Genomic DNA, 14,659 nt, shown 5'->3' with positions numbered 1-14,659 from the left:
AATTTAGTACTTTTTAACAGTACTGTTGTACACTTTGTAACACTTTGTATTCTTACTTGTACACGTTTTCTCTTACAGTATTACATTATTAAATATTTTCAGATTGTTAACATTTATTGTTAAAAAAAGACAAAGTAAAAATAAAATTTTATTATCATCTTTCAATCGTGCCATTTTTCACACGACAATTTTTTTTTTTCCCGCCAATACACCCATTTATATATTTTTATAATTGTTAAAAAAAAAAATTGAAACATTGTTAACACCTACCGCGCATAACTTCAAACATTTAAAAAGTCTAGTTTTGAAAATTGCAAATTGTTAAAAATCTAACTTTAAATTTTAAAACTTTAAATTTATTTTTGAATGTTTTTTAACTTTAAAAAAAAAAAAATTTAAAGGTCCCAAGTTCCGATGACCCGATGACTCAATGACTACCGCAGTCCTTATGCATCCCAGATTACGTGAAGCATAACATCATTGTTATTATTTTTTATATAGTGCCGGTTTATAGCAGGTTTTTTTTTTTTTAAAGTTTGTCCGATATACCATAAACCAATGTTTGGATTTGGTTGGATGGTTGGTTGGATTTGGTTGGATTACTTTAGTTTGATTACTTTAGTGATTACTTTTGGTTGGATTTGGTTGTGATTACTTTGGTATTTATTTTAGTTGGATTACTTTGGTTGGATTCCCGATTTCTTTAATGTTAATTATGTTTTTTTTGGTTGGTTTTAATTAAAACTACTTTAATTGAAATTGAATTTACTTTAAATTAGTTTAATTGAATTGAATTTACTTTAAATTAGTTTAATTGAATTGAATTTACTTTTAATTTTAATTGAATTGAATTTAATTGAATTTACTTTAATTGAATTTGTTTTTAATTGAATTTACTTTAATTTACTTTAATTTACTTTAATTTTACTTTAATTTACTATAATTTACTATAATTTACTTTAATTTACTATAATTTACTTTAATTTACTTTAATTGAATTGAATTTACTTTAATTGAATTTTAATTTACTTTAGTTGGAAATTCTATTAGCACATGGCAATTTTCTTTGTTATTTTAAATCCCGCTATAATCAATCAATCATGTGGTCAAAATCTTATTCAATACTTTTCAAATATATAATTTTTCTTCATGCACAATTTTTTTTTCATGTCCTTTCTTCTCCATGCACAATATTTTTCATATCTTTATTTTTTCTCCATGCACAATATTTTTCATGTCTTTATTTTTCTCCATGCACAATATTTTTCATGTCTTTTTTTTTTCTTTATGCACAATCTTTTCATTTCCTTTTCTTCAATGCAACTTTATTATACACATTGTTTTTCATGTTCTTCATGCACAATTTTTTTTTTCATCATAATTCACTAGTAAAAAAAAAAAATATGACGTATATAATTATGATGCATTTTAAATTATATAAGCAAAATCTAATTTTTAAAAAAAGAAATATTATTTTCTGATCTATCTTACCAGAACAATAATTATTATGTACAAGAACATGATAATATATCATAAATGACAATGATCATAGAATCAATCATAGATAGATCTCGATTATTTTTTTTGTTAAAAAAAAAAAAATTTTTTTTTTATGCAATTTTATTAAAAAACGTTTTTTTTTTTTTTCTCAAAAAAAAAAAATAAAATAAAAATGTAAATCCGTTATTTAATAACATGTAAAGTAAAATAAAAACGGAGAATGCTTGAAGTAAATCTTGAATGAAAAATTGTCTAGGTAAAATGTGAGACGGCGTTTCACGGTTGGTAAATCTCTCGTCATTAAAAAAAAAAAATTTTCCGTGATAAAAATAATTTTTGAGGGGGGCGGGGAGATAGGTAGGATACAATGGCCTGATAAAAAAATTCTTGTAACCTATTTAAACATAGCACCACATATACTAAACTAATTGGAGAAATTGTTTTTTTTTATAGAAAAAAAAATAAAATTTTTTTTTTTTGGAGTACATGAACTTTGAGTTGCCATGAAGCTTGAGTACCATGAGCTTTTGAGTGCCATACTTCGCCATGAAACTTGAAAATTAACGAATTATAATATTAATTTCATGTGTTGATACATTACGTTTTAAGAAAGAAGTACGTGCACCGCTGATATAGTTATTTAACGTGTTTAAAAAAAAAAAAGATAAAAATATTTTTTATTTATTTATTTTTTTTTTAAAAAAAAATTTTTTTTTTTTTCTTTGTTAAAAAAAAAGTGTTTTGCATTTCGGGACTATCATTAACTATATAAAGCACATTTCAAAGTTTAATGTATGGTGGAAAATGAGGTAATGTATATGGTAGTAATTTGAAAGTCAAAAATGGCGATTTGTATATGTATCATATGCGTACGCCACGATATTTTTTTTTTTTTTTTTTTACCCTTTATTATAATGATTTTTTGAAATCGAAGAAAAAAAAAAACAAAACAAAACAAAAACAACTAATCGCGCATTGACTTTAACTAGAACGGTTGAACCCTTTTGATTATAATTAATAATATTTTCTCTTTTTTAATAAAACGTTTTGAATGAAATGTTAATTCATTTTTCTATGTGTAACATTTATTTTTTTTCATAAACTTTTTACGCATATAAACTAATTAGGTTCCGAGCGTTTAACTGTCTGTGCGATAGATAATAATGCAAAATAATTCTGATATTTCCGGAATTTTTCGGAATTTCAATAAAAAAATTATTATTACTGGATAAACTACAGAATTTTAAATTTGAACGGTCCTTTTTTTTTTATTTTCCTAAATTGTTAAATTTTTTTTTTTTTTACGGAACCAATTTTTCGCGATCTCCTTTTCTCTATCCCCTTTTTTTTTTGGTGAAACTGTACAAAAAATTTTGGCCAGAAATTTTTATGTTGGCGTAATTAAAACCATAAAACCGGTATAGTTTAACTTGCTAATGTCTGTCTGTTATGTAACGCAGGCAAGATATGCTTTGCAAATCATAATGAACGTCATATTTTATAACGTTACGAAAATGTTGGTAAAAAAAAATTTTTTTAATCCAATTTAGGTTAAATCAGTTTAATATTGTATCACGTGATAAAAGTATTTATTTTCCTAATTCCTATAATTTAATAATCTATTCGGATGATAAAAAAGCTATAATAATTTAAATCTTAAATAAGAAAGGGATGTTTGTTTTTTATTGTACGTGTAATCACATCATTTAGATGTCATATAACGAAAATCTCGATTTCTTGATATAATCAATATCAATATAATTAAAAATTTTTTGAAACCTTTCCTTTCCCCCCTTTTTTTTTTTGAGATTATTTAATTACTTTTTTTACAAACAAATGAAAAGAGTCAGTGGTAATACAATTGGTATATTTGTTTCTTTTGATCCCGGTCATATACTATTTCTTTTGGTATGTTTGATCCGAAATCCGAATACTGCGGTATTATTATTTTGATTTTGATTGATTTGATTTTTTTTTACTTGATATGGTTCAATTGAGAGTTAATTTCATACCCAAATTCATCAAACCTAGATGATATTCTAAATGATATCGTTACTCAAATTGTGGTCATACTATAAATTTACCCCAAGCATTTTTCAATGATCTACGGTTTCAAATTTTGTGTATGAAGATTCTTTTTGTCTAATAAAATTTTTCAAAGTATCAAAAAAAGTAATCCGTCATTATAATAATTAAAGTTTTATTATCATAATCATTATAATTTTATTATTTTTAATTCAAATTATCACTATAATTCAAATTATTGTTCAGTCGATTAGGAATATGCGGGCCGATATTTTTATGAGACATCCAATATTTGATAATCGTTATTAATAAATAGCATTAATTTTTATTGGTCACCGCAGTATTCCTAAATCCTAATGACCGAACTATATTAGATTTAAATAATTTAAGATTATATGGAGGGCATCTCAATAAAGGACACGCCAAAAAATATAATATAAAATATATGTGTATAATAATAATCAATTAATAACCCAAATCCTGAATCAGAATTGAGCTATAAGAAATAAAAGAATAAAAAAAATAAAAATAAATAAAATATAACTCAGTTATTGGATGGTCGAAGACCGATATAATTATCATTATAAATTATCACTATAATTCAGATTATTATTATAATTCAAATTATTACTCTTCAAATTATTAATTATCATTTTACTAATTATAAATTCAACCTATCTGCACGATATATGCAATTAAAATATTTCGTAATAGTCTTATTAATGATATTATTCAAACGAGAGAGTCCGCCAAACGAGAGTATACTGCTTAACATTTTACTGTTAATAAGAAAATTCATCAAAGAAATTTTTAATTCCATTTTTTTTTTTTCAAGCCCACTCGATCCGTAAGTGATGGCATGTTCTCTTTTTTAAAATAAAAGGGGACGTTTGAGTTGTCTGAGCTGCCTGAGCTGTCTGAGCTGCTTGAGTTATCTGAGCTGCTTGGGCTGTCCGAGTTGATTGAGCTGTCTGAGCTGCTCGAGCTGCTTGATGTTCGGACTGGTGCTTTTTCCTTGGCTCTTTTACTGAGCGTTTTGCTGGCGGTTTTTTTGTATATTTATTTTTGTCGATTTTTTTGGTAGGTTTGGTCGGTTTACTGCTGTCGATTTCTATTTCATTAGTGGCGAATTTTTCTACTTTTATCTTTATATCTTCGTCCGAACTTGAATTCTTGAATTCCAATTCCACAAATTTTTCGAGTTTCTGTCGAACAAACACATCCAATAGCATATTTAGTCTTGGTAGAAAAATTTGAATTTGCTTTTTAAATAATTGATTTATTGCTTCTTGTATTAAGTACGCGATATATCCTGCTTTTTCACAACGCCTGAATTCAATAAAGTAAAAACATTTTAATGTTTAAATCCACATATCAGTTCGGCCTTCACTTCGAAATGGCAGTCCAATATGTTGCTTGCCGTAAATAGTTGTAAGATAAAAATCAAGTAATTATAATGGTCGTAAATCAGGATTACCATCTTTTAGATAACCATAATAGCGTAGTATCTGCAACCAATTTACGATATTCTTAATATGCTCCATATTGGCCAATTTAGCTGAATCCAAAAATTTTCAAGTTAGAATTGTTCACAAAATCATACACACACTTAATGAATTATATACTTTAACATACAGTTCCAAGAGTAGTCATCATATTTTTTTCAAAGGTCAATCAAAGTTTCTTCCGTTAAGTCATTAAAACGTTCTGATAATCGGCTTTAAGCGTTTTCTTCATCTTCTGTAAATCCATATGCTCCGGATAAATCAGAGCTTATTGTCATATCCTCCAAATTATTATAAACTCAACTGCGCAATCATTGTGTCGCCTATTACAAGAAACTTTGCAATGCCTTTATCACTCAATACTGGCAAATCATATTCATCTATGAGAACTACCACTTTCTCATACACGTTTTCTTCATGTTCGGATATTGATGTAATTAATTTTTCATTGATACTTTTGACCGTATCACGCTCCAAAATAATACCAACTCTATTCCTAATCGATTTTAGCATCTGAATGAAGTTCATTTTCTAATACCTCTGATACTTTATTCTTTATTCGATGTTAACTTAGAGAAATCAAGTCGGATGACCGGAATTGGAGGCAAGTCTGGTTCATTCCACTTCTTTATTGCACTCTTAACATAAATGTCTGGCGGATGTTCAATTGTTCATATAAAAATTTTCCAAATTTTCGAGGTCGCGATACGAAGTAATGATCACAATTCATATTAAGCTTAGCCAGTTGTCCACCTATAGTAGATGATTCTCACGTACTAATTTGAATTCTGATTGTGACACGGGAACCTCACCACTTAAACCTTTAATAATATTTGTTTCCTCAGGATCTCTATATCAAAGGCGCCTTTTCCTCTGTATGTGCTCTTTGTGGAAAAATAGAAAGAGAGAAACAAGCTAATTAATAAAAGGGCAGTGAATTTCTTGTTCGAGAGGTAAACCGTTGAGCGGAGAGCGGCGGCTGTTACACTATGATTCAATTCCTCTAGGACGTTCTTCAGAAAAAGTCTGCAATAGATTCGTAGACGAACTTACTGCCTCCAAGTTCTTGTTCAATGTCGATTTCGGTATTAGACTTCTCTTCAAGTATATTCATTCCTTCGGTAACACCTTCAAACTTTCCAAATATTTCCGGATACTTGCTTGACACGGGTAAATTTACTAATAGTAACCGGAAAAACATTGTTAAGATCGTTACCCAAAATGAAGCAATAAAATATTCTTTGGGCCATAATCCTGCAATGTCGAGGGTTGATAATGTGAGCTTTGAGAAGGTAATTTGTGAGGAAAGAGAGAGCTTAGAGTGGTACGAACGCATCGTGTGTTATATACCACGTTATACATTATAGTGAAGTACCTATTTAGCCGTTTACCAGATCATTTTTACATGTGTTCGATTTGACATTTTATTGTGTCAAATACAGTATAACTAATTATATTGACTACAAATACAAAAAAAAATGTATCATAATCTGGATATTTATACGTCTGTAATTGTGTGTGTAACAAAGAGATCTGTGTGATGAGATTTATGAGATTTCTCACGTATACAATTTTCCTTAATCCGACCAGCATTATTTTCTCTGAGGGAGGGCTTTACTAAGTAATTCTATGAACTGTTATATCTCATATAACTGGCAACCGTTCTATTTAACCAGAATACCAGATATCGATGATTAAACCGTATCAATTCTTGGATAATTGTGCTAATATAGATAAGTTAGATTAGTCACTTTTCCGTAACAACACTTGTAAACAAATCCGTGTATCTCCGAATCATGTAATTTATTATTTATTTCTACACGAATAAATCCCGCAATTTAACAGTAATTCTGGTCAAAACATTTTGTCACGGGTTTTATCCTATTTTCTCACATGTCGACCTTTGAATGTTACAAAATGAATTTTTTGAAAATTTGTAATTTTTTTTTTGTGAATGAACATTAAAATTATTAGTTAAAAAAAAAAATTCAAATTATTCCCATCTTCCCTATAAAAACGCAATGTTCATAAATTATGATCATATATTATACGAAAAATTGTAATATATCCATAAGATTTCATAAATCGTATAGTATATAATGTACAAAACTACAAATTAGTGTATCTAACTAATTTATGTACCAACTAATATATATAATATGTTCAATCATAAATATTCCGCATGTTCTAATATATGTGACTGTACACATGGCAGTAGCTACTATAAAAAGTGTACGATATGTTAACATACTGACAACTAGCACCAAAGATGATTTTCAAAAGTGGATCAAAGAATTGTTCTTATCCAAAAACGATAAATCCATCCAACAATCATAATTCCAACCTGCCATTCCAACTTGTTGCAGTGAAAATGAATCATTCCCAATAATTGCTAAGAATTACGAGTAGTTTCAATTCTTACGACAGGAAGCCTTGAAACTATTGTGATCACAAGTAAGAAGACGCGATCAATAGTGAAATTAAAAGTTTTGAAACTCTTGTTTTTGTTGAATTGTCTATGAGAACTTTAATGTCGGTGTTAAACTTGTAATTAGAGTCATAAACGAATGTCTTCATCGCTTTTAATATCAAGCTGTATGCCACTTTTTGAGTCCGGCGGTAATAGATGTGGAGGTAGGGATTTTTCTCCGTTTTTTTATCGTATCCACTGTAAATACACGGTGACCCAAGTCTTTTTCAATAGTAAAAGAGTAAAGTAAATAGTGAATATTTTAATTGCAAATTTATAATTTATATCTGCCTGTGTAACAGATACACTATCTCCACCTCCATAGACTCTCATTATAATGGGTTATTGGAGAATTTCCAGTAGATTTTGCCACTCTTATCGTCTGTTAATATACATCTTTACAAATCTTTTTCAGATAATTAAGACCGTTATCATATATTCGTGTCTATATCAGGATTTACAAGATAAATTCACACAATTCATAGATATTTTCCAGACGTGAATAATTTGAAGCAGGGATTGGCGACTTCATATATACGTTCTCAAATATAAATTTTGTGTTCGCTTATCAATGAAAAATAATTTGCCCATATTCAGGTTTGTAATAAAAAAGTTAAGCGTCAAACTCTTAAGAAAGGGTGATCAAAGAAATAATGTGATGCTGGGACTCGCATTAAATGGCCTAGGATCGTACTCCTTCTTTGATATTTCATTCGCTTATCTAGCATTTTTCACTTCTGAATCTAATTGTTATTATAAAGTTTCACAATCGCATCAAAAAAATAAATCATATTTTTATGCCATCGTCTAAAGGACCCCGGATAATTATGAGGTCATATTCGACTATGTTTTAAACTTTATATCATACATTATATAGAAAAAAACCAAAATTATGCTTAAAATTAGAGATAAAGTTGTGTAACAAGGAAAATTATATAAAAGTATAAGTTTGATAAAATGACACGTCGCGCGTCGCGTTTTCTCATCACTTAAAAGTTTAATGAAAGTTTGTGTTATGAGAGATAAATATTCAGAATCTATTTGTGTTGTACTTTATCATAATGATTGGAAATTGGAAAGAAACAGCAGATAGCAAATTAAAAGAAATTTTCTCTGACAAACAGATACAAAATCAGAGGTGCCCTGCTAAACAAGTCGGAAGAAGAACGTCTAAATTACTTCGTAGGAGATGACGAAGAAATAGGAATTACGCTTTCAACGCTCTTGCAAGGTAAACTTTTGCCTCAGGATTGGATTAGTACTCTCCTTTTGTAACGTCCTTTCTTAGTCACCTAATCTAATTTAGATGAACATCTAGGTAAGCTTTGTGGTGACGTGCTAACCTTGTCACAAATAAACGTCAAATAACAGGTTTGAATCTCTAAGACATTGTTAATAGACCTGGTCTGTTCGAGGTCGCAAATTTTTATAATGATATCATGAATAAATTGCTGGTGATGATGAATTTGGACTGGTTCCAACCATACGAGTAATTTACGCAGTAATATGCAATTTACCGTGCGACATTCGTTTTAAGCCCGAGAATATGCTTTATACTTGGGATATTACCGGAGGTCGAATCAATCATTACCTTTCGCCCATAATTCCAACTGATCTACGATTTGAGTATCCCGGAACTTTATCCAAAGCATTACTGGGCGATTCCGAATCAATGGCTCAAATATCGATGTGCGCATGGATACAAATATTACAAACATTGGAGATGATTCTTAATGAGTTTTGGAATAATATTGGCGATTCCAAGATGCTCTTCGGAGTATCAGGCGCGCGGGGTAAACACGAACTATCTTCGATATTACAATGAGTACTAATGGTATTGTGTTTTATATATTGAGTGTGTTACTCCTTCGGATGAACGGTGATATTCCACAAAAGATCGATTTTTTGGTGAACTATACTCAAGAATGAATGAAATCAACCTTGTTAGCATTGATGGCCGTCAGCTTGAAGCCGATCGGCTTGTTGCTCTCCATTTTGCTTCGAGGATCATTCTTGTTCTTTTAAAAAAAATCCTAAACTGACCTAGATTCGGAGCTGGAAATATCTAAAAACAGATGAATCTGTTAAGCTTTTAGGCTGTGGTATCGCGTTTATAGTGGGATAGAACCGTTGTCACAAGAGGTTGTTATCAGCGTCCTTGGCAAACACTATGCGAAACACACCACGCTTTTACTTCAACACGCTATAATGATTTGGTTGGTATCATAAGAAATGATAAGGCCAATCAAGCAAAAGGATTAATCTGGTAGCACTTAATTATATCAGGCATTAATTGATACCGAAAATACAGTTGAAAAGTTTCTCGGTAGATTTGTCGTGGGCTAGTTCCGCATTTTTTAAGATTGACAGTGCTAGAAAAATCCGATTGCTAGAGTTAAAGTACAAAAGAAAGTTTAGAGATGAAATAGATGTCTTGGAAAGGAGAAATTGATAATTTATGTTAGAACCTTCAAATTTGATGCGACCTGATGGAATTTATTTGAAGATGCATGGTTACAATAAAAAGGATTTTTTTTCGATACAAGTTATAGGCTTTTGGCAAGTAGTTTAAGTGGAAAGGATACAGATGCCGATGTTTGATCAACGGATTTCACGAAATTATATCAGATGTTTGGTTGCAACACAGGAATCCATAATCGTAGATACAAAAATCCACAATATTGCACATTTTAAAAATCGATTATGAACTCACTATTTTAACGAACAATAATTCTGGTTTAGATTAAAGAATCCAGGATGAGAACATTTTGGTTAAATCGTATACAAAAAAAAAATAAATTATCGTAACAATTGGTAACGATCCCTTTATATGATGATAATGGACAGGTTTAAGAATAATTTAATAAAAGTAAATATTTGCATACATCCTTTTTTTTGAATCTATAACACCTATCGCAGCAAGAAAAACTTGAATAATTTAAATTCGAGTTTATTTATGAATTTTAAAACGATCCTAGATATCTATAAATGTAAGGGAATTTTTGACCCATTAGAAAAATATAACCAGTAGTTCTAATATTACATATTAGCTGCATTTTCAGCTAAATGCCGAGAAATAATTAGTCGTTGAATTTGTGAAGTTCCCTCATAAATTTGGAAAATTTTAGAATCACGGTATAATTTTTCGACCGGATATTCTGAATTCAAGAAAACAATAGTTAATTATCAACATAATTATGCTATGATTACAATTCATTTTATTTACCAGTATTGAACCCATTTCCACCAAAAATTTGAATAGCATTACTAGCTGTAGTAACGGCAACATCAGAAGCCAGCTATAGGGTTGTTAAATAAAATCAATTCTACTTTCAAGGAGTTACTACTTTTCACTATTAAGAAATCAGTCAAAAACATACCGCCTTTGCAATAGATGCATAATATGTATTTCTCTGGTTTTGATCACGCAACCAGGCAGACTATAATATATAAATATATGAGTGAAGGAAAACATTCTTAATACTCTTACAAGCTAATGTAAATTTACCTTCCAAACCATATTGCGCGCCGCTTCAATCCCAATAGCAGCATCAGCAAGCATGAATGCTACACTTTGGTAATTGAAGCTATATATAAAAGCACAAAAGTAAAATTAATATATGATATTAGCTATGAACATATAAAATTAAATAAATTTCACATTGTTTGTCCCATTGTTTTTCTTTCAAGTGAATATTTGAGGGCTTCTTCCATAGCACGACGAGCTAATCCCACAGCACCAGCTGCGATTAATGGACGTGTGATATCGAAAGCAGCCATGGCAATCTTGAAACCTTGACCAGGAGATCCGAGGCTAGTTAAAAGAAAGTTGACATATAATTGTGTTATTTCTCATATTTCAAGATATTACTTCAAAAATATAATATATATTACACATTTTCTTGAGGCACAACAACTTCTTCGAATGTAACACCTCTCGTGTCACTTGCGCGTTGTCCTAAATTTATTTCTTTTTTGCCAAGTGAAATACCGGGTGTATTTGCGTCAACAATAAAACCTGTAAATGCGGAACCAGCTTTTGCGGTTGGATCACTACGAGCCAAAATAAAATACCAATTGGCTTTACCGCCATTAGTGATCCACATTTTTTGTCCGTTAATAACCCATTTATCGCCTCTTTTTTCTGCCTTGGTTATTATTCCGGCAACGTCTGAACCTGCGCCAGGTTCTGTCACGCAATAGGCGGCCATAAGCGGCTCTTCTGTCATACGACCTAAATATTTTTTATTCTGTTCTTTATTTCCAGCTACAAGTAATGGAGCTTCTGCAAGTCCATTTGCCTCAATAGCTGTCTGAATGCCCGTGCAACCCCAAGCTAATTCTTCAGTAATTAGGCTGGAATCAAAAACACCAAATCCAAGACCACCAAATTCTGTAGGAATATGGGTATTTACTAGACCAAGTTCCCAAGCTTTTTTAATAATTTCTGTTGGATACTCGCCGGTTCGGTCATGGTGTGCTGCCTTTGGCGCGATTTCTTCATGAGCGAATTTGCGAGCAAGTTCTTGAAAACCTTGTTGTTCCTCGGTCAAAGCAAAAGTTGGTCCACCTGCACTGACAGTGGACGTAAAAGTACGAGCTGCCAATGCTAAAGCAGAACGTATTGTGGTAGAATGAAAAATAGGCCGCAACATTTCGAACCACAAGTCTCCGATCTAATCAGCAGCAATGATTATCAATTTAACTAAAAAAAAAATTGTCGATCCGAAAATAAACTTTTAATTATTCTTGATATCGGATTTTTCAACAACATCATGACTTCTTCAGGAACTCCCTCTACCACTAAAGAAACTCTTTCTAACGTGAACGTAACCGCAGCATTAGATGTCGAAGGAAATGTTCCATTAAAGAGTGTTCAAATTGACGGTTTGGTATGCACTTTGTTGAACAAAATTTATGTGATCGGATTTTATAACCTTTGATTCTCCTATAATTTTAGGTAGTTCTTAAGATTATCAAGCATTGTCGCGAGTTTTTTCCAAATCCAGTAACTGGACAACTTCTAGGCCTTGATGTTAATGGTGTCTTGGAAGTAACCAATTGTTTCCCATTTCCTGGATCTAAAGCTGACGACGAAAATGAACTCGTAGATGGTACTTTAATCTTAATCACTTTTTTAAGTGAATTGAGTTAACTAATAATTCTTTTTTTTTTTTTGAAAATTCAGGTGCTAGATATCAAGTTGACATGATGCGTTGTCTTCGCGAAGTAAATGTCGATAATAATACAGTTGGATGGTATCAATCGACATACTTGGGTTCTTTTGTAACACACAAGTTAATTGAAACCCAATATAATTACCAACAAACTTTTAATAATAAAAGTGTTGTAATCGTGCACGGTATGTTGGACATTAAACAATACTTAAATATTTTTTGTTTAAATCAATTTTTACCTGCAAATTTTTTTTCTTTAGATGTCTCTCGCTCAACCCATGGTAACCTTTCATTACGTGCATTCAGATTTTCACAAGCATTCATGGAAGCACAAAAGGAGAGCAAATTTACCACAGAATCTCTAATAAAAAACAAACTAACATTTTCGAATATTTTTGAAGAACTTCCAATTACTGTTAAAAATTCACATTTAATGACAGCGCTTCTTCATTCCTTGGATGATTATGAACATATTATACCAAAAACAACTTTAGATAAGGAAACTGTGGTCAGCCCATTAAGTCCAAATTTTGATACATTAGAATTAAGCCTTGATCCATATATCGAAAAAAATTTAGAATTTTTGTTAGAGGCTGTTGAAGAACATACACAAGAACAAAACACATATACATTTTGGCAACGAAATGTTGGTAGAGAACAAGCGAAAATGCAGAGTGCTCTACAAAAGAGAGTAAGTTTTTTACAATAGCCATACAAATCTGAGAGTTATTTTTTACTAATAATTATTATTCACTTAATTGATTATAAGAAACAAGAAAACTCATCACGACAGGCTTCTGGACTAGAACCTCTTCCAGAGGATGATATCCTTAAAATGTATAAACTTCCTGCTGAACCCTCAAGACTTGATTCTTTATTAATTACAGCACAAATTAATAATTATTGCAAGCAACTAAACCAATATTCTGGACCAACTCTTGGAAAATTTTTTATGGCAGGAGAATTGCAAAAATAAAAATAATCATAGAAAGTTTGTAATAAATGTTACACTTTTTTCTATTAAATAATTAATAATTTAATAAATTTAAATTTATGAAGTTTGCATTTAATTTTCTTCTTTATTGTTATTGGATTTGCTTGAGGAGATTGATTTATCAACATAAATAAATTTGCGTGAATCCAATTCTAGTGTAACTGGACCCTAATAATAACAAATAGAATTAATAACGCAATATTAAAAATCATTTAAGATATTAATACCCTACATCGTTCACTATGTTAACAATCATCTTTTCGCCAAAAACACCATCTACAATAGAAAGAAAATATATTTAAATAAAATTTATAAGCTTATGCTTTACACGAATTGAAACAAATTACCTTTAATTCTTTCTTCAACGTATTCTTGCTTTAGCCTATTTAAGAAAGTTGAATACATTTCCTTTGATTCATTAGCTTTCATTGCATTATGAAAACTTGGTTTATCTAAAATAAAAAGGTTTATTATAATTGTGAAAAATGAATTAAATTGCATACTGCATTAGTTAAATTTACTTTTTGATAAACTTCCGTATAATGTGAATTGAGATACTTGATATATTTGATTCCAAGGTTAGCTGAATAATTAATTGGTGATAATTCAATAAAGTATCATCACTTACCACACAAAATTTCTAATTCCGCATCTTTAACACTTCTTGACCACATTTCCTCACCTTTTTCATCTTCAAATACGCGTACCTTCAGGATCTTCTTTACCATATATTCTAAATCGTCTATTGTATCATCAAAAGCTATACCCAAAAGAATGCAGAGTCCTCTATCTATAGAGGATACTTGTGTATTGACTAGTAAATGAATGTAATAAATTATTTACAAGATTCCTAAGATTCCTTAATAGAAGACGTGAACAAAACAATATAAATATCGACCTGTTACACTTGCATTTAAAACTCGTTGAAGAACTGCGCGCATAATGACTTTTTTTAAAGACAATTGCAAGTTTTGGAATTTTCAAACCA

At 30.3% G+C, this 14,659-nt stretch overlaps 7 protein-coding genes across 8 annotated transcripts; 2 read left to right on the top strand and 5 right to left on the bottom strand.

Annotated features, from left to right (window-relative positions):
- Positions 1-4,355: 4,355 nt before the first annotated feature.
- On the bottom strand, positions 4,356-5,178 carry OCT59_022883 (uncharacterized protein; the record flags this gene model as incomplete). The annotated part of the gene is made up of 3 exons (XM_066150418.1): positions 4,356-4,854; positions 5,049-5,083; positions 5,161-5,178. 3 exons carry the CDS (start codon positions 5,176-5,178, stop codon positions 4,356-4,358), a joined length of 552 nt encoding a protein of 183 aa, XP_066006455.1.
- Positions 5,179-5,321: 143 nt separating this feature from the next.
- On the bottom strand, positions 5,322-5,558 carry OCT59_022882 (uncharacterized protein; the record flags this gene model as incomplete). Its single annotated transcript, XM_066150417.1, has 1 exon — positions 5,322-5,558. One exon carries the CDS (start codon positions 5,556-5,558, stop codon positions 5,322-5,324), a length of 237 nt encoding a protein of 78 aa, XP_066006454.1.
- Positions 5,559-6,045: 487 nt separating this feature from the next.
- OCT59_022881 (uncharacterized protein) lies at positions 6,046-6,366 on the bottom strand (the record flags this gene model as incomplete). Its single annotated transcript, XM_066150416.1, has 1 exon — positions 6,046-6,366. One exon carries the CDS (start codon positions 6,364-6,366, stop codon positions 6,046-6,048), a length of 321 nt encoding a protein of 106 aa, XP_066006453.1.
- Positions 6,367-8,561: 2,195 nt separating this feature from the next.
- OCT59_022880 (uncharacterized protein) lies at positions 8,562-10,330 on the top strand (the record flags this gene model as incomplete). Its single annotated transcript, XM_066150415.1, has 4 exons — positions 8,562-8,682; positions 8,807-8,818; positions 8,887-8,954; positions 9,038-10,330. The coding sequence occupies 4 exons, from the start codon at positions 8,562-8,564 to the stop codon at positions 9,323-9,325; spliced, it is 489 nt and encodes a 162-aa protein (XP_066006452.1). The 3' UTR covers positions 9,326-10,330.
- On the bottom strand, positions 10,329-12,173 carry OCT59_022879 (uncharacterized protein). Its single transcript, XM_025322088.2, has 6 exons — positions 11,395-12,173; positions 11,162-11,314; positions 11,009-11,087; positions 10,881-10,940; positions 10,727-10,799; positions 10,329-10,658 (listed from the first exon to the last, which is right to left on the bottom strand). The coding sequence occupies exons 1-6, from the start codon at positions 12,153-12,155 to the stop codon at positions 10,540-10,542; spliced, it is 1,245 nt and encodes a 414-aa protein (XP_025167190.1). The 5' UTR covers positions 12,156-12,173; the 3' UTR covers positions 10,329-10,539.
- Positions 12,174-12,233: 60 nt separating this feature from the next.
- OCT59_022878 (uncharacterized protein) lies at positions 12,234-13,745 on the top strand. Its single transcript, XM_025309624.2, has 5 exons — positions 12,234-12,392; positions 12,461-12,614; positions 12,689-12,862; positions 12,938-13,368; positions 13,447-13,745. Exons 1-5 carry the CDS (start codon positions 12,276-12,278, stop codon positions 13,651-13,653), a joined length of 1,083 nt encoding a protein of 360 aa, XP_025167191.1. The 5' UTR covers positions 12,234-12,275; the 3' UTR covers positions 13,654-13,745.
- OCT59_022877 (uncharacterized protein) lies at positions 13,519-14,631 on the bottom strand. Of its 2 annotated transcripts, XM_025334019.2 has the most exons (6): positions 14,570-14,631; positions 14,300-14,485; positions 14,193-14,228; positions 14,019-14,123; positions 13,904-13,947; positions 13,519-13,839 (listed from the first exon to the last, which is right to left on the bottom strand). In XM_025334019.2, the coding sequence occupies exons 1-6, from the start codon at positions 14,610-14,612 to the stop codon at positions 13,744-13,746; spliced, it is 510 nt and encodes a 169-aa protein (XP_025167192.1). In that variant the 5' UTR covers positions 14,613-14,631; the 3' UTR covers positions 13,519-13,743. The 2 variants fall into 2 exon arrangements, with proteins under 2 accessions (XP_025167192.1, XP_066006451.1); XM_066150414.1 differs by lacking the exon at positions 14,193-14,228 and having other exon boundaries at positions 13,519-13,947.
- Between the last annotated feature and the right edge of the window lie 28 nt (positions 14,632-14,659).

Source organism: Rhizophagus irregularis, chromosome 32 (assembly GCF_026210795.1).
Source record: "Rhizophagus irregularis chromosome 32, complete sequence".
Classification (NCBI taxonomy): Eukaryota; Fungi; Glomeromycota; class Glomeromycetes; order Glomerales; family Glomeraceae; genus Rhizophagus; species Rhizophagus irregularis.
Note: the sequence above shows the minus strand (reverse complement) of the source record. Positions and strands in the feature narration are given on the sequence as shown.